The sequence below is a fragment of the Spea bombifrons genome, chromosome 12 (genome assembly GCF_027358695.1).
Source record: "Spea bombifrons isolate aSpeBom1 chromosome 12, aSpeBom1.2.pri, whole genome shotgun sequence".
Taxonomy (NCBI): Eukaryota; Metazoa; Chordata; class Amphibia; order Anura; family Pelobatidae; genus Spea; species Spea bombifrons.
The window spans coordinates 15,499,612-15,519,937 of NC_071098.1; the positions used below are offsets into that span (position 1 = coordinate 15,499,612).

At 38.2% G+C, this 20,326-nt stretch overlaps 1 protein-coding gene across 3 annotated transcripts in view; it reads left to right on the forward strand.

The window, feature by feature from the left end:
- Nucleotides 1-19,767, forward strand: part of FXYD6 (FXYD domain containing ion transport regulator 6) — a 34,194-nt gene extending 14,427 nt beyond the window's left edge. For 2 of the 3 annotated variants that reach the window (XM_053452654.1, XM_053452655.1), the window contains exons 2-8: nt 6,486-6,539; nt 11,184-11,225; nt 12,738-12,812; nt 16,309-16,348; nt 17,936-17,985; nt 18,745-18,784; nt 19,734-19,767. In XM_053452654.1, coding sequence (XP_053308629.1) covers nt 6,486-6,539; nt 11,184-11,225; nt 12,738-12,812; nt 16,309-16,348; nt 17,936-17,985; nt 18,745-18,773 — 290 coding nt within the window. In that variant the 3' untranslated portion in view covers nt 18,774-18,784; nt 19,734-19,767. Of the gene's footprint in view, nt 1-6,483; nt 6,540-11,183; nt 11,226-12,737; nt 12,813-16,308; nt 16,349-17,935; nt 17,986-18,744; nt 18,785-19,733 lie in introns of all 3 variants that reach the window. The other variant, XM_053452656.1, reaches the window with a different exon arrangement.
- The last annotated feature ends 559 nt before the right edge of the window (nt 19,768-20,326 follow it).

Below are 20,326 nucleotides of genomic sequence, written 5' to 3' on the forward strand. Positions count from 1 at the left end.
TTGCAGGTGCTGACACACCTTTGTCTTGTGGTAAATTGTTTAAATGCACAAAGCTCAAATAATAACATATAGTTTTAATATTATCATGCTCCCTAAGGTATCTGACATAGTCTGCAGGCTACCTCCACACCCAGGACATGTGGCTGCAAAACAAGCCCAAATTATCACCCCTCCAACACCATGTTTGACAGATGGTTAAGCTGTTTGTGCTGATATGCTGTGTCTCGTTTTCACCAAATGTGGCGCTGTGCATTATGGCCAAACATGTTCCAGAAGTCTTGTGGTTTGTCCTTTTTAGAGAGAAGAGGCTTACTTCTGGCAACCCTTCTAAACTAACCATACTAGTTTTTTGTTTTATTTTTTATTTTGTTTATTGTCATAAACTTTAACATTTAACATGTTGAGGCCTGTAGAGTCTGGGATGTAACTTTTTTTGTTGTTGTTGCAATTTCTCTGAGCATTGCACGGTCTGACCTTGGGATAAACTTGCTGTGACGTTCACTCCTGGGAAGAATGGCAACTGTCTTGAATGTTTTGCACTTTTGTCTTTCTCACTGTAGAATGATGGACTTTAAATTGTTATGAAATGGCCTTATACGCCTTCCCAGATTGATGGGCAACATCTCCAAGATCATTGCTAATGTCCCTTCTCCTTGCCATTGCGTTTAAACACACCTGAATGCTCCATACCAGCAAACTGCTAAAACATTTATAGAGGTGGTCACATTTGCTGAGGATCAATTAATCAAAGGCGTTTGATTAGCAGCACTTAGCATCTTAATTCCTATGGAAGCAATAAGAGTGTACTTCATTTTTCACACATGGCTTTTTTACTTTATTTTTGTTGAATTATTCATGACACTGTGTAATATATCATGTGTTGTTCATCTCAGTTGGTATCTACCTATTTTCTAGACCTGCTAAGCAACAAATAAATGTCCTGATATGTAAAGGTGCACTTTCTTTTTCACATTCTGTATTAGTGCTAAACATATTTCTATTAAAATCATCATACACTGGTAAACACAGTTACACATAATAACATTTACCAAAAAAACTTGAAAAGAACAAAGACCTAAAAAGAAGTTTGCATGAGCCTGGCTGGAACTTCTGGTGGGTAGGTGGATCACAGGCTCCGCTCATGAAGCCTAATATTTTAAGTAACAACAGGGCAACTTGGATGTCCCTTGGCTGCACTTAGGCTAAACATAGTTGACATATTTTGATAAATTAACTATTAGCTGATTATCAAACTGAGCTGTTGCTCACAGTAGACTTTCAACAGACCCCCCGCCAGTAGCTTTTACCGGGCCAGGCGCTTCAGCACTAAGCAGTCCCACTCTGTGAGTGTGAGTGATATATCTTCGTAGTAATTTTACTTTATGTGTACACTGTGTATGGCCAAATTAAAACTACATTACCACACATTACAAATGTGAATGCTTCCAGCCATTAATTGCATCAGTTGTTTCACATGGAGCAAAGGGAGCAGTCTACTGATGAGTCAGCAAACTCATTATAGAAGCATGTGCATTATATTGTAGATTAAAGGTGTTGTTCCACATATGTATACCTGGAAATGTTTTTTGCCAGGCTACCCACAGCCCCCTTTGTGAGATGCTGATATCTAAGGACACTCGCTATTGTTGAAAGGCAAGTGGGCTGGTAGTGGGGTGTGCCGCAACACCGATCCTGAGACCCAGAGTTTCCCCATAGTGACCCGTAGAAGCGGTGCTCCACCCAGAGCCTCTGGGCAAAATTCCCAGGCATGAACATATGGCATATGTATGGTTACATCAGGATTATTATTCTTAAAAACTTACATATCATGAACTAAGCTTACTTGATACCCTCCATCTACACATTTTTTTGTTAATTTCACCTATATTCCTGCTTGATTAGGTCACTCAACAATTTTAGGATAGTAAGAATGCTAAAATGTGTAAAAGTTGTGATGAAGGCCAAACTGCAGGGCCTGTAAAATCATCCCAAATGGCACGAAAATAGGGTATACATAATGCACCAGCCACACAGACTACCCCCAAGGCCATATGTCTTCTTCTATTCACATATTATTTTGCAGGGTTCATGGAGACTACTCTGAATTGATCCATGTAAAAAGTCTCCAAAAGGAGCACCCAGGAGTGAAAGATATAAAATACTGCATAAAATCTTAAGTTCCTGACACAATTTGCCCACATTATTAAAAATTAGAGGAGCCCTGGAGGCAATGGTCTCCTGAACTTGGATTGAAATCCCTCAGAATAAAGAGGTATGTCCTAGATACAAGGTATACAAGGTATGTCCCAGAAACTGCTGGACTGGTGGCGGATGTCATTCTGAGTTCTACAAGGAGGCAGGGTGGATCATGTTAGAATGACTGCATTTGTTAGTGTGAGTTTCTAGTGTGCATGTGTGTTAATGTGAGTGTATTTGTGTGTTTAAAGTTTGTGTTTAAAGTTTTAAAGTTAAAGTGTGCGTGTCTCACTCTTCTCTCCTCCCCTCTCAATTTTCTCTTTTCCCTTCTTTCTTCTCTTCCTTTCTCTTATCACACCCTTCTCTTCCATTCTCTCCTTTCCTCATCCTCTTTTTTTTTTGTCTTTCCTTCTATCTCTTCTCATTCCTCCTTTCTTTCATTGCCCTCTTTTCTCGTGTTCCTCTCCTTTCTATCTCCTCTCCTTTCTCTTTCATCTCCTCTTTTAGCCTCCTCTTTTCTTGTCTCCCTCTCTCCTCTGATTTGCCTTTCATGTTTTTTGTTGTCAGTTATAAGACCATGTTGTTATCTGTCCCTAGAAATGTGCCCTGATATAACAAACCCAATTGCAAATTACATTTTGAATGTAACCTGATTCTGTAATTTAAATAACTTAAACATTATAAAATATATCTATTATAGCCAGTCAAGATAAAACTCACAAGAAGAAACTTTGAATATTACCTTAAACAATATATTTGTAGTACGGAATATGGGAAGAGTTCTTCTCGGCTGTCAAATTCAGTTTCTATGTTACAATATGTTGCCCTGATGTAAGAAAAATATTTACTTGCGTAGAAATGTCCCTGAATTCTATGTAAAAACCAGGTTACCTTGTAAGGGTAGTCGCATGTTTTGGTGTTTTTTTTTCCTTTTCATTGAGCATAAAATGTTAGCACTGACAAATATGTGGTTTTATTTAATTTTGCACCAAAAAATCCCTTTATCTGCACAGATATCGGAGGCTGCCATTGTTTCCTGCTGAAACACAACCCTGAGCTGATTTTTTTAGGGCAATGTTAATAAAACCCTGTATGACATTTGTTTCTATTTTTTAGTCAGAGTGTCAGGCGGTATGATTAAGACTGAGTTATTCTATTTTCTTAGTACAAGGCAGTATGATAAGGAGTCAGGATGTCCGTCTAGTAGATTAGGCCAAGATTATATTGCTAGAACACATACAAATGACTAATATGCAGCTTTGAAAATGATATGTGATGCCAAAACTGTTAAAAAAAAAAACCCACAAAAACACAAAGCCCGACGAATATATTTTAACCTGATATTAAACTAAACCCGCATAACTAAATATATGCTAGGCTGATCTTGCAAATACTACCATTCATTTGCTTAGAATCCAAAGAGCAATTGCACGAAATGCGTTTTACATTAGAATTATAGGACAATGATAGAAAAACAGAAAACTTCTGCTCTTTTTCTTTGATTTAATACACCCCCAACATGTCAGAGGCCAAATTGGGACACCTTTGTTGGGGTGTGTGGTCGGAGAAGGGGGGAGGCAGAGCTGGAGTCAGGGAAGGGCTGGAACCCGAACGTAGGATGGTGGTGGGGCCAAAGCCAGATTGCCTGTCCACTTTACCCAAAGAGACCGCTTTGTGAAGCTTGTGAAGATTAGCTTCAAAATGCTCCATGGTGGTTATGTGGGAGCTGATGGAGGTCTGTGCTGTAACAGCATAAACCTCCATCGATCCTTACAGCTCCCTGGGCCGGTCAGGAAGATCCTCATATCTCCCTAGTTTGGCCATAATCCCCACCACCATAAAGCGGTAGAATGAGCCAGTGAGATATTACAGTGCAACAAATCAGATATTTAGCAATCATTTGCCAATGATTCTTCTCCCATACAACCCCTATTCCTTTCAGTTTCTGCATATACTATACGCAGAGATATCTATATACAGTGGCCGTAATGGAGAAAACGCATGGTTTTGTAGCTGCTGTTTTGTTGTGGCTTGCCTTTCGATGGTAGCGCAGGAGTTAAGTTTTAATTTGCGTCGTAGTATATATAGTATGTTGTATAAATGTATTCATATATAACATGCATATAACATTCACATGTTAACACTCCAGGAACCCCAGGGACAGAAATGTAAGGTCAATCAAGGAGAGTATGAAGTGAGGTCTTGCTGTAGAATGAGAGAGTTAAATGCTTATTTAACAGAGAAAAAATGATAAAAAAAAGTACAGGGTAACCAACAGAAGGTGGGAGAGAAAAGGGATTACAATGCTGGAAATGGAAAAGGAAGAAAAATAAATAGATAAAGATAGACAATGAGATAACATTGCAATAGAAAAAAAGGAAACTACAATTAGGGTGAAATAGTGGACTTAAGTTAATATATATGATTCAGGGGAGAATTTGAGTGAGATATTCATATTTATAACTCTTACCTGAGTAGGAGATCTTTCTATGAACAGTCGGTACACCTCCATCCATGTCCCACGTTATCCTCCCTGTGTCCCAGTATTCATCCACTGCACCACTGGTACATAGAATGTGCTGACTCAGGGATACGATAGGAGCATCCCCCTCCCAGCACTTTTCCTAGCGGTGCCTGGAAGGATGCAGGATGCTGCAGTGACTGTGAGCCAGCTCTTACGAAAAATCACTGCAGTTTTTCTGAAGTAATACTGCAGTTTCTTTGTAGAAAACTGCATTTTTTTGGACATGAAAAAACTGCAATACTGCACTTTTACTGCAGTATTACTGCACATTTACTGCACTTTTACTGCAGTATTACTGCACATTTACTGCACTTTTACTGCAGTATTACTGTACATTTACTGCACTTTTACTGCAGTATTACTGCACATTTACTGCACTTTTACGTCATAATATTGCAAACCTACAGTTGTACTTCAATGTACTGCAGCTTTATTGCATTTGTACTTCCTTACAAAAATAACTGCAGTAAAACTGCAGTACAATGAAGTACAAATGCAGTAAAACTGCAGTACAATGAAGTACAACTGTAGTTTTGCAATATAATGACGTAAAAGTGCAGTAAATGTGGAGGCGGAGGCGGAGTCATTGGATATTCATCTCTAGGGCAGGAGCCCAAACCTGGAGCCCCTGTTTTTAGTACTGAGCTTGCAAGAACAGACAAGCAGAACAATTTATCTCTGTCTTTAAAGTGAAACATTATGATAGGAGTTAGAGTCCATTGAACTGGATTTGCGACATCTATGATAATATTTTTGATGTTCTACCTATGTGTTGTGACCTCATTACCCTCTGGTACCCTTTGAAGCTATCCTGCTTGGTTGCTCTTTACAGCGGAGCTTGGCTAGTTTCCAGAGAGTTTGGGCCAGTGGATAGACAAGATGCATTGCTAACCCTTTGTGTATAATGGTATGGTTAACTCATGAACCTGCGTGACAATGGCCAAATCCACATTTGTCTTTATTGTTTAACTCTTTTTTTTTTAATCTCCAAAAATCCTCTGCTCTCGTGGATTGCAATCACTAGACAGGTTTATCCAAACTAACTTCTTGTAATACATGTGGGCCCGATTATTGGCAGCCCTATGAATTCATATGAGAAAAATATATTTAAAGTATATTCCCACTGATATTTTACATTGTTTTTTTAAAAATATGCCTGTTCCTAGTCATCCAGGTGTACTAAAATATATACTTCAAATATACCATATTTTTCCCATATGAATTCCTATGGGTGCCAATAATTGTGCTGCACATATATTTGAACAAATATTTTGTGATAATATGGTCTGGCCAAATGATAAAGGCTTAGATATGATTGCTAAATAAAATAAATGTGTTGTAAGTGTAACATATGTGTGAATGCTGATTATGTGCCTTCAGCATCTCAGCGGATATTTTTATGTTAACCCTGAGTGTCCTTTTCTGTGTGACTCTATGTGCAATGAAAGGTTAAGAATGGACAGGTGTTTGGCTATTTTTTGCTCCAAGTGAGTTAAAAGAAACTGACCAAGTCTATTCAAGGGCCACAATGGTCTTTGACAAACATGGTCTTTGACATAAACTGACCATAATAGGATGAATGGTTTTTTGTATCTTTCTTGATTGTAAAAGGTATATAAGACGTGTTGTTTTCATGGAGAGAGAGTAGTCTGGCTGATGACACTCCCAATAAAATCTGCTTATTCAACTCTTTTGGGAAAAATCTGTGTCTCAAAGTTATTGAGCATTCACATATATCTTCTTCTATTCACATATTATTTTGCAGGGCTCATGGAGACTGCTCTGATTTTCCTGTGTTCTGCCTTGGTTCCAGTACTCGGTGAGTGCAAGCAGCATTACCTAAGCTTCTCTTCTACGTAACGTATTTAATTAGCCTATGTCAGATAGGTCCTATGTTGTTCCTTTTAAAATATTGTTAACATTACTGCAATTTTCAAAGGGCTTATCTCAAACCGACCTTATAGAACAAAATGTTATTATGTTTTTATATACTTCTCACCTTTAAGTATGTCTTTAAGTAGCCAATACTATTGTCACACGTTGAGAATAAACCACATATACTTGTTGCCAACAACATTACTTTGAAAATTAAACAATGTTAAGGTATTAAGACCCTATGTCAGATGAAGTGATTTGAATTATATAAATGATCTTCTGGATCATACATTTTTACGGAAATCTGTCACAGAAACATTGAGGGAGCAGAACCAGCTTGGAAGGGCACCTTCTGGCTGGGGTGCAATTAAAGTTAATGCCCCCCAGGTAGTAACCAACACTCACACATGAACACACGTTCAAACTAGAGCCCTGTGCGGGACTGCTTTTTTAATCCCGCTGTTTTTAATCCCGCTCCCGCAATGTGGGTGTTCCGCTCCCGCCACATTTTTGGCCAATCCCGTCCGCTCCCGCACGCCTCCTTACCTCATTTCCCGCGCAAGGCTGCCCTCGAGTTGTTCCCTCACAGCGTCTCTTCTCTTGCTCTGCCCAGGAACAAGGCGGAGTCACAGGAAGTGACGTCACATCATGTGACTCCGTTTTGTTCCTGGGCAGAGCAAGATAGGAGACACTGTAAGGGAGCAGCGAGAAGGAAGCCTTGCGGGACTGCGCAGTGCCTGACTGCCCCCAGCAAGACCGCCCGCGCCCGCAAGTTTTTTGCCTCCCAATGCAGTCCTCTAGTTCAAACTACTTTGTTATTACTGTGGGGTCACATAACGCTGTGTTACATCACTCAGCTCTCGCCTTCACGGGCAGGTTGAAGTTGGACCAGTCCTGTTTGGGGACTTTGGAAGGATCAGTTTGTCTCACCTTTGTAAGCGGATCTGCAATGTGAATTTAAAATATTTATAGAAAAGTGACAGAATGGTTTGCCTATAACCCCTTAATGCTTATGGACATAGTACTATGTCACAAAATTCTGGCAGTTAATGCCGGGGGACATAATGCTACATCCAGTTGCTTTAAGCATCTACCAGTGCATGGGAGATCAGGCTATCATTCAACAAAATGTATGATAACTCAGTGATTAAATATGACAGTAATCAAATTTAGCTCTGTCACATTCAGGGGATTAATTCCCTTTCTGGTGGCATCACCGTCGATAATGAAAATCCCCTTAGTCTTAGAGAGACCTAAAGGAGTCTATAGAAACCCTAGATCATGCCAACTGCTGCTGATCAGGAGACCAGGACTACACAGCCATGCTTCCGGATCAGTGTAATCAGTGACAGTAAAATCACTGCAAGCGATGTGATAGGTTGTCACAACAGTTTGCAGGTGTGTTAAAAGAGGGCGAAAAAGACAGTTTATCCTTCTAACTAAAAAATAAATATATAAAAAAAATGTGTACGGTGCACTTTGTTGACATAAGGAAACCCCTCTAGTGATGTCAAAAGAGCTCCCTGGGGATCACTAGTAATGGTACTGCTCCCTTCGTGTTCCTGTTTTGGCCCAGTAGCTTTCCTGAAACATGCCAAACCTACCAATGTGCGTCATTGCTGTTCTGCTGAACACAAATTAGTTTTTTTACTGCAGTTGCACATATCCTGTGCAAGAAATCGAAAGCAGCATTGCAAAGTGTACCTGAAAAGCAGGTATTTAATGCTGCTATTTAGATACGACCACTTCTTATTGAGGATTTTTGTTTTTTTTTGTATTCTTGTATTTTTTTATTAAGGATTAAAAGTTAATTTTTACTATAATGGATGGTCCCACTCACTGCCTTTCATGTGGTATAAGTAATACTACTTGATGCCGGTTTTTCCTTTGTTCAATGTGATGGCTTGAGGCACCGTACCCAAGAGACAAGACACATTGTATTCAGGAGGCAAGGAATGTTACAGTGGAGTTGGACCACTCTATTGTACTATTGAACATAGACACCCAGAATACAACATTTTAAAATATGACAATTTGGAAAAAATACATGCACCTTTTCACCCCTTAAACGACCAATGACGGGAAAGGCACGTTGTGGAAACATACAGTTAAGGACCGATGAAGTGCCTAGACAAGCTTAGAAAGTGCAGAGGCATCAAGGCATTCAGCAAAAGTAATTAAATTACTACCACAAATTTTGACAAGGGCTAATGGTAGAATTAGTGCATGGAAAATGCTAAAATACCACCATTTGATTTGTTTTCAAAAATATATTTGATGGGGGTGGATGAAATGTGCATGTCCCAAACAACCTGACAAACCTATGTAGGGTATCACTTTACTCAGGAGTTGTTGCTGAACAAAATGTGCTACATTATGGGTTTTGTTTCTTAGAAACTCTCTAAATTCTTAGTAAATGTATACCAAAATTCAGTAGCATACCTTCAGGGGGGTGCCACCAGCCCGACATTGGTTGCGCACCCCTCCAGAGATGGACTATAATGATAATAATAATATAATAGAAGAGCAGGTTCGGTCGGGGAGATTAAAGATCTTCCTCTAACCGGGTTTAAATCAATCGATGCGATGCGTGCCGGCAACTGATGCTGTGTTTCGGGATTTCATGACATATCCTGGCATACAACACTGAAGCCGCGCCCACCGCACCGGAAGGAGACAGAGAAAGAAGAACAAAGAGGAAACTGAAGAGAAGTAGGTGGAGGATGAGGAATAGCAAATATGACAGAGGAAATGTAGGGAGATATTTTGAGAGAGAGATGGGAGTTATGCTGTACCATTATCAATGTCTTGTTCAGTGTATAGTGGTGGGAGTTATGCTGTACTACCATCAGTGCCTGACTCAGTATGTAGTAGATCATAGCTCCCAGCACTCTATACTGAGCCAGACATTACATTATATGAATGTATATAGCGCCAGCAGATTCCGTAGCCCTGTTACAATCAGTCAGCAAAATAAAAAATCACATAACAAACCGACACAAAAGGAGAAGAGGACCCTGCTCTTACAAGCTTACAGTCTTGTTGACAGTGGTACAGCATAACACATATGACTAATGACCACATTGGCCATGTTTTCCAGGACATGTATACATTTTTCATATTGATGACCAACACAGGTAAAGCGCTGCCCTGCAGTATGGTGGATGTATAGGTTCATGGAAGGGAACCAATTAGTTAGTTATACATCATCCATACTGCAGGGCGGCACTAGCTTCACTATCTGGTGAGGTCAGCAATATTTAAAAATTACATGTGTCCTGGAAAGCATGGCTGACGTGGTCACCCTAGTCTCAGTATATAATGATTGCAGTTATGCTGTACCACCGTCAATGTCTGGCTCAGTGTATAGTGATTGTAGTTATGCTGTTCCTCTGTAATGTCTGGCTCAGAACAACTCAGAATCTATTTCGCAAGTTTTTTTTTTCATTAGCTTTTGTAGAGTAAAATATTTTACAAATCCAAATAAAGGAAGGCTCCCAAGAACATTAAATGTAACCCTACATTTATTGAGGATAGACTGTAATTCATAATAATCTGAATAATCCTAATATTTCTATTATTTTGTTAATTAAAAATATTATTAGATTCAGATTATATTGTTTTATTAACAGTAACATTTCTTTCCTGATAAGTAATTATCCTCCAAGCCTGTTTTGTTTGACCTTTATGGCAAAGTGTAACGGGAACCATTACAAGTTAACAAAAGCTCTCCGATGAAACACTTACACCATGGAGGAATGTGACTAGCCAGCACAGTCTCTATAGCACTTTTACAAGCGCCGCTCTCAGATCTGTTCCCTGTGGCATGCCAGTGGACAGTGATACAGACAGGACACAAATATGAGCCAGAGAAGGAAATGCTAAACATATGTTCAGAGAGGTAGGGTTTCAGACAGGAGAGAGAGCTGGGGGCTGCATCATAGATATATTTTGAGACAATGCGACTTACTGATGTGGCAAACAGATATATGGGCCTTTAGTGCCACCATGTGGACAATTACTGTATTACAGAAAAATATATTGTAAAAGGACTACTAAAATCCTCCTATTACAGGCACCTCAAATTATAAAATTTGCATTAATCCATAGTGTTTTAAAACAAATGTATTTTGTGTTAGAATGTTTTGGAAGTGAAAGTAGCTTTCTTTATCAATGTGTGAGTGTACACTTCCTTTTGCACACTTCCTCCATGTTCTTCAGTAAAGAGCCAGTCTCTGACAGCACAGGCGCCAGCCATGTCCGTACCCCACTGTTGGGCTATCACTGTCAAGCAACATCGGTTGAAGGACACAGGCTAATTTAATGTACTGAACAACACTTTGGATTAAAAAAAGTGACAGACCCACCATAAACACTGCATTTGTTCTACATTTCTAAATGCCCACTGACCAAAAAAACTGCTTTCAGATGGTTTTGAAGACTGAAACTATCATTAATAGATACTCATAAAAATTGAGCAGGAAGGTACCAGAAGCTGCTCTTGATGTTTCTCATATTATTGTTTAACATTCTGTTTTTCATAGAACACTTTGAAGCCTATAATTTACATGCCATGTTGTTTTTGCAGGTGCCAGTGAGGAAAACAAGGAGTCGAATCCATTCGATTATGGTAAAAAAAAAAAGCCGTGTGCCTCTATGTGGAGTTTTAGGTCTTAGAGTCAAAACTATTGCAAGAAGCACAGCACGGGAACCATTTTATTAAGAGCAAGTTGTCTATACAGATTGACATGTTAAATGCAAAATTACAATTCATTTGGAGGATATGTGTTATTAAATTAATTTTGCAGTACCAACGAAATATGGGATACCTGTATGCTGTCAGGGCAGTTTAAAAAATCCATTCTATGGAAAAAAGCCCATAAAACCTATTTTCAATATATATATTTGGTTTAATGATCTCTGGCCTCCTAGCCAGTGCTTCCTAATAGCATACCAACCCTCTCATTAGAAATAAATGGTCAACACCGCTCTTTTTATCAGTTCACAAATGGAAATATAAGTGGGTTACGTAATCAACAGGTATTCTAAGTGGAGGAAAGAGGAGTAAAGTGGTTTCATCATTGTAGCAGACCATGTAATGTTAAAACAGCAACAGTCATTTGATTGCTATGGAGATAATGTCACCTTTCAAACATTCAACCAGCATCCCATGTAATTGACTTTGTATATATAACCCCAATCTATCTGCAATTTAAAATGCATCTGTTCACTGCCATTTAAAACCCTGCAGAAATTTCTCTCTCCGCTCTGCTCACTCTGTGTGGCTGAATGGTGTTCTATGCAATTACTTTTGTGCTGTATCATTCATCATTGATTGTGGATCTGGTTTAGTTAAAGCTTTTGTGATTATTTTCCATGATAGAAAAACGAAAAGAATACAGAACCTCACTGATTGATGATCTTAATAAACTAAATGTCATGTACATAAAAATACTTAGGGAGTGATTTGCAACAAGTTACAACAATAGTTGTAACAAGTGCACGATCCTGTGAAACCTGGATTTCTGCCATGCATGACACTTCTCACAGTTTGACCCTGAGTCTCAGGGTAAAGGGCGGATTCTTAGGGTCATACAGCCTGAATTGAAGTTATTTATATTCTGGGGTGCTGTGATCATATAAAAGACCCAGTTGGTGCCTTTACTCCCTGTATGTTATGGCTGATATCCCTGCTTGTATACAAGTGACCCAATTAATTGTACATTTAAATAATGACAAGTCAAAGTTTCTATGAGGACCGCTATAAGAGCCATTTGGGTAATGTATTCGGAGAGTCACTACCTAGAATCACCACAATGGGCTATTAAAGGTTTAATATTTTAGCTTATTTTGAAAGTCCCCAAGTGTGATTTCCGTAAAACTAACTTTTTTCATCCAAAAACACCACCACTGCTGTCCTAATACACTCTGGCAGTTCTACTGACAGGCAGCATATAGTATCCAACATAGTTGTTTTGTTTTTTTGCCAGCCCTCCTCCTCCAAACAAAAAAATATATACATATAATAGTAATTTTGGTTGCTGTTCTGGTTTGAAATGTTTTAGTAGATGTATGTATATCTGACATTTAGCTGGTGAAGGAATAACTGAAGCATTAATGAATTATTTTCTAATATGTGCAGATTATCAAAACCTGCGGATCGGAGGACTTGTTTTTGCAGTTGTGCTCTTCACTCTGGGTATCCTCCTGATACTGAGTAAGTTTATCATACCTGTAATGCACCATCAGTGACACTAATAAAATTAGCTGTATACATTTTTTTCTATCACTTTGTAAACATTACTGTGGTTTTATAGCCTTCTGTCCAACAGTATTCATTGTCTTGCCTTGTAATTGTACCTAATTGGGTAATTTCTGAATTGTTTGTTGTTATTGGAAACTGGTTTGGGGACCTTGGATGGACTTCCATATGTGCAGGTCTTTCAAAATATTAACTTGACACGTTTAACCACTTGGTATATTGGGCAATCCAGCTTCATAGCCCAAACCCTAGTTCTGAACAAATACTTCTAACACATGGCCTCATGGAAAAACTAATTTGTTCGGTCAGACATAGATAATTAATCAAGTAACATATACTTAAGCTGCTGCTACACTTAGAATATACCAATAAGAGGCTCAGTAATGAGTCACGTCAGAATACAATATGAAGTAGTTAAAATCTATGGACTCCAAGTATCTGTTCTTCCAGAATGATAAAAAAAAAATCTGGAGGTAGTGGCAGACTGAGACCAAACAGCAGTTCGGGTAACAAACAGTAATGGCCCCACCGTGGTGGTGCCCTTCTATTAGCCATGCCCTATTATGACCACTCCTTTTCCTGGTTAACCCTTTTAGGACCAGGCTGTTCTTTATTCTTTGTACCCTTCGTGACCAAGGCTGTTGTAACACTTTTGCCAGGCTCGTGTTTAGCTGTAATTTTCTCCCATTTAGTGTACCCACACAAGTTATATATTGGTTTTTTTTTTCAGGACAAAAAGGATTTTCTTCAGATACCATTTTTGATCATATCATCTAATTTCCTATATTAAACAAATTATTTTACTCAATTACAAAAGCTAATAAAAAACCTGCTAAATAGATTCTTCTATTTGTCCTGAGTTTAGAAATACCCAAGGTTTTTATGTTTTTCTTGCAAGTTATAGGGCAATAAGTACAAGTAGTGTTTTGTTATTTTAAAACCATTACAGTGATACACTCTATGCATGGGCTTGTCAGGTGATTTGTGAGGTAAAATGGTACATTTGGGAAGTGCGCATTTTTCAACATGGAACTTCGATATCTGGTCTTATTGACCCCATGTCCCATCAAATTATTTTTTTTAAAAAATAAACCACCCAAGTTATTTTAAATGCTGGTATTTAAACCCTTTCTAGGGCTGCAACAACTAATAGATAAAATCGATAATGAAAATCATTGTCAACAATTTTCATTATCGATTAGTTGAATAAGTCTAACTATAAGACTTAATCCAGATTCCCCGCAGCGCAGCAGGGGACCTGGATCCTCCTCTCTGGTGGCAAATAAAAGGAAATAAAAACAAGAAATTCATTTTTCTCAATCATAGATAAAATCATTGTTTTTATTAAATATGAACAAAATAAATTACATGTGAATTAGTATTTACTAGTAAAACTTTTTTGGGGGTATTAAAACCTAGTTTGAGAAATGCCATTGTGGTAGAGAGATAAAAGTGTTGTGTGTACAACTTACAACGACACATTAATGTAAATGTTACGTTTCTTATTCTTAAATTATTTTAAATAAATGAAAAATTTGCATATTGGTTTTTATCCGATTAATCAATTATTATAAAAATAATTGTTAATTGCAGCCCTAACTCTTTCCACGCACAAGATTTCTATGCAGCCTTTACAGTCACACAACACCCCAATATGTGATCAGCAACATCTCTCAAGTACAGTGAGACTGCCCTTGCATGAGTTTGTAAGGTTTCACATAAGGAAGCACGAACCAAAGGCTACTTCACACACTGCGGCCCCTACATAAAAACTTGTTGCTTCAGACATTCCAATATACAGAATGTTTTTTACTCTAACTATTGAAGGTCCAACACCCTATACTGGCCCTATTGCCCAACTCTTGACACTCTTTTCTCTTTGACTTTAGACTTAGTTTAACTCGGGGGGGGGGGGTGCAGGTTACATTTTTACTTGGTGGGTGGTAGTGGGGTGTGTGGACAAAAGGGGCAACATTCCTTTTCAAATGTATTGAGGGTGTAATTACATTTTGGGTAGTTATCAGCTTCATGCAATGTTTTTTTCTTTCTTATCCTTTGCAATGTTAAATGGCTGGTTCAGGATCAGTCAACATTGAGTTGAGTTATCTGTTTTGTCAACATCTCATCATGCATTACTGTCAAATTGGTTCTCTACAAAGACTTTCATGTGGTGGATTGTAAAGATTTTTATGACAAATTTGATGAATGTCAACCTTTATTGCTTAATTGGGACATGGCATTGCATGTTGTAAACCTTTCCTGTCAATGGTTAATATATATTTTTGCGTGGTCGAGCTCATTTGCATATTAGCCACACCAGGGGTACCCCAACTTCACGAGGAATATATCCCACAGTCCCACCTTTGTCCCACAAACAGCTTGTCTGTGCCACCATTGAATCCGAACAGCTTTTCTGTGCCATCTCATCTATATCGAGATATTGTATTATCACAAATGGCCAGTAGCACAGAACATTCCATATAAAACCTGGTAAAATGGTATTCTAGGTGGTGTTGTTTGAGGTAAACAAAAAAAAATTCCATGCAACTAGTTACAAGCTACTCTGTCGTTAGCAAACAGTGTGACATCTGACTGCAACTTTAATATACTATAAACTGTTAAATAGGGCAAACTAAATGTTTTACAAGACAAGCAATAAAAAGACAACATTTGCGCCCCCAATCTCCATAGATTGTTTGCACACGCATTCAGAGAAGTCAAAAGAGACTCACCACAATGTTCTTCTCGAGAAGGAAAAATAAAATACAAAACTCTGTTAATCATTATAAATCCCCCGATCCACAGACTTGATTCCACATGTTAAATTCCACTGTTCTTCATATGACCTGTAAACACGGCCCTTCACATTTTGTCACTTTATGTTATCATTTTGAATGGCATGTAAATATGCATAAGGTATTATTACATCTCATTGAACAGCTTAATATATAGTTCTGTAGGTTCTGTCTATTTTATGAATATTATTAATAATACATACAGACGTGTCCAGATCGTCATCATCCAATCACGGAACTAATTGTAAAGGTAATACACAGTTATTGTTAGTTACAATTAAAGGGGCAATGTGTCTGTTTTCAATGTCTCTTAGCCTAGAGAGTCAGTTGCAAAGAGACATGTAAAGCTCTTCATAATCTAGAAATATGATTTTGGCCTTACTAACTCTTAAAAAAAATACAAGTGGTCATTGATTGAGAACAACATATTTTGGAACAAAAACTACGGTTGAATCTAGACCATGGGGGACCAGAGTTTAGTTTCAGCAAAAGAGCAAGTTGCTCATCACTTGAGCGCAGTGAGATTGGCTTCAAAGGTATCCAAAACACTCTGGCTCATCTGCATAGACATCCAGATTAAAATTCTCATTGCTATTTAGTTTGAATCTTCATCCTCCTCTTTTACTATATGTAAACTGATATCTATTTACTTTCAGGCCGAAGGTGCAGATGCAACAATCTTAACCAAAAACAAAGGTAGGAAATATATATTAACCCTCTTTGAAATTATATGCTAGACTATTCCCAATTAAATATTGTTTTCCACAAAGCTCAAAAAATAAACAGGGAGTCAAAAGTTAGTTGGACTTTCAAGCACATATTTGCTTCAATGTAATATATGTGTGTGTGTGTTCAGGATTGATTTCACTAGATGAATAAATATAGTGCTGAATATTGCAATGAAGATTAGCCTTGAAGAAAACTTGGTTTTGTCTTATTTTGTTCCAATACACTTCCCTTTATCTGCAGACCTGGAGGCTGCCATTTTTGTCAGTCATGTGATATTTTGGTGACATTCCCTTTTCAAACACCACACTGAGATGATTCTTTATGGCTAGTGAAGTCTATTCTTTCAAAGACTTGTATGTCTAGACCAGTAGTCTAGTAGACTGAGCTAAAATAACAGAGCTAGAACACATACAAATGGCTAAAATGCACACACCCAGAAACAAGATAGCGAAATATTTTTTAAACCTATTTGTAATGCAACATATATGTAATGCATATATTGACATTTTTTTATTGTACCTATCTTTACTTATTATTATTTGTCACATCTAATCTAATTTGTCAAACTCTTGCTCCCTCTAATAAGATTAATCTAACTCCCTAAAGTAATTAGAAATGCATTTGAATGTGTAATAAACACCTATAGGTCAGTTGGTAACAGGGGTGTAACTAGAAATCAAGGGGCCCTGGTGCAAAAAATTACCCCGGGCCCCCCAACCTCAACAGCTGGTCTGTGCCATCATTGCCCCCAAACAACTGGTCTGTGCCTTCTTTGCACCTTGCCCCCCCCTTCCAACATATGTAAACACACTTGCACATGCTCACACACACATCCATGCTCACACACACACAACTACACATCCATGCTCACACAAACACAAGTACACATCCATGATCAAACACACACAAGTAGACATGCATGCTCACACACATAAGTACACATGCATGCCCACAAACACACAGGTACACATGCATGCTCACACACACACAAACACACACACAGATACCCATGCATACTCAAACACACACACACAAGTAGACATATGCCACCTCCCGCTTACCTCTCCTGCAGCTTTCCCTCTGGCCACTTGGGCAGTGTGCGAGCAGCCTCGGTTTCACCACGTCACATGACGTCACATGACGCCAATACTTTTCTTTCTCCCCCTGTCAGTTCAAAATAGTTTAGAAAGGGCCCTTTCAACCTGGATCAGTGCGGCCCTTTCTAAACAATTTTGAACCGCTATGAGGTTCTCGACCCCTGTAGATACGCCAGTGGTTGGTAATGTGGTAATTATCAGACACATACTGTATATGTTTGTGTGGTAATTATCTGCCTGTGTTTAGTGTGAGAGTATGTGCTTTAATAATGACCTTCTTAGAAATTGAATGAAACAAAGGGAAAAGTGACATTTATCTCACATCTTGTTTCCAGCTAATATTACTCTGATGCTACCGTGTCCATGTCCAGAGAATAGATTTTTGCTTCATTGTCTTAAGTTTTTCCTTCAGTACAATTGCAGTGTTATAATTTTCTCTGTGTCCTTATTTCTGCAGGGCTCCAGGAGATGAAGAAGCTCAGGCAGAAAATCTCATTGTCTCCAAAGGTAATTCATTCACAAAAAAGTCAATTTTGGTCAAAAAAATAAAAAATATATATATATATATATATAAATAAAAGTTATAATCTTTAAAAAAAAATATATATGACTGCTCCTTCAAGTCAATAAGTTGAGATGTTTCAGCTCACCTTTTATCTCTCACTTTACAATATTTACTTAATTAAAGGTATCTGTTTTTGGTTTCCTCTACATTACTTTCACTTTGTTCACTTTGGCTTCGCTGATTTATTATCAGTTGAAGGGAAAATTGGACATGGCTGTGTGGTAATGCTAGTGGTATATTTTGATCAGGGCTGGACTTGGAACACAAAAAGGGCCATGAAATTTAAATTCACCATTTAGACAAGACATTAATTGCAAATAAACCTTAGTAGAACTCTCGTTTTATTCTTTTCTATAAAGGTTGCATTGCATAAAAATCACATACAAACTTTTTCTTCCGTGCCAACACCCTCTCTGTGTCTGCTTTTAAGCATTTGCCCTGTATGCCCCATGGCCAACAGACCTGCTGTTGATGTATCTACTGATATTGATGGGTTTGGCAGGTTTCTCACTACACAGGCCTGATGTTGAGGCTTTTAGTAGTCTGTAAAAGGTAACCTAGTGATGGAGCTATCTCCACAGGAATAAATATATATTTGCATTTATCTCAATATCTAATCTAATATTTATGGGTCAAATGTGTTATGTTTTCAGCAATAAGCCTGCTAATGTGTACTTTAGTAACCAATTCTCTGTCTACAGCTCAGGGATCCCAGAAAACAGAGAACTGACAAGATAACCTGTGAGTGATTACATTTTCGGACAATTTGAAAAGTTATAAGTAGAATTTATAGTATAGTTACATGCAAAGTGGGCACTGTTTACTTAAAACCACACATGATAGATCCAGTGAAATATCATGTGCCTAGGGCGGCAGGTCCAGGGGAGCAAAACCAGGGGCAGATTGCCCTCTTGGGCAATCAGGCCACTCAATGTCCTGGTGCTCACTGGCCTAGTTACAGGCGAGGATCTCCCCAACTGGCTCATTTACACAGGCTATGGCAAATAAGTTAGCACAACATTAGAAGGTGCCTGTTAATGCAGGGAAGACACTGATTGAGTAGGGGGCACTGCCCTAGTCTGGCATAGGGCATCACGGAAGGTAAGTAATAGATAGATGGATAGATGTGCTTTCAAAAGCTATTTAGATATGACAGTTATATCCCACAATACACTGCCCAGTCTCTTTAAATTGTGCTGACAGACATGTGTATTAGGTTTCTGGGTCCTGCATAGAGGCCTTCCAGCTGCGCATATCTTGATCTGTGCATCTGCTTGCAAATCATCTGACATTAAGTATACTTCAAAGTCCCTGATGTTCAAAATGCACCTCTGTCTTTTCATTATAACCACATTTTAGTGGCTTATTTCTCTTTTTCCCACCAAAATAAACCACAATGTATATTTTAATCTGCTCACATATACATTATTTTTCTCATTAAATGTATGGGGTATTGACATGTTTTATAGAGAGGAGCTAAATCATAGATTTGTTAAAGGAAGTGGAGAGTTACAGTATGTATTATTATGTGTAGTGTGGTGGGTTATAGAATACATTAGGTGGTGCAATGGGAACAGCTATAGGAAAGCTTATATGCCAACATGGAAGGAACTATATAAATATGTAGAATGGCAGAGGGTTCTGGTATGAAGTTGATAAATTGATTATATAAACATTCTCTTTTTCCAAGGCTATCCAAGAATTAAACTACGCAAAAAAAGAAATCAATGCTTCACCTACAACTACTGTCTCTCTTTTATCCAGGCCTGCAGTGTTATGTGTCCACACCGTGGGTTATGATGTCATCGTCTTAGTTCTTGATAGTTTCTCAGTGCCGTCTCTACTTTGTTTCTTTGTATTGTCTTAGCACCTTCTTTTCTGGTAGGAGTGGAGCCGCAGAGAAATCAGGTATCAAAAATCAGAAGCTAATGTTTAGTTTGTTTCCAATACAAACATATATATGTTACTCTGTAGGGTAGAAATGACTGACTGCATACACAGGTCTTTCTTTGTAGTTAGTGTTTGCTTTCTTCGTAGTTAGTGTTTGCTTTCTTCATAATGATGTGAATCTCTTGGTCAAACATATAACATCAGCTATAATCCACAAATATTGTTACTAACTAGATTGCAGACTGGAAGGATTCAAATTGTGTTGGTGCCTTTAAATGTTCCTAAAATATTGTGGAGACACATATGTATACAGTATAGAAGTATTCTATCACAGAGATATATATATATATATAACTATATAACTATATATATATGCACAACACTGCGCATTAT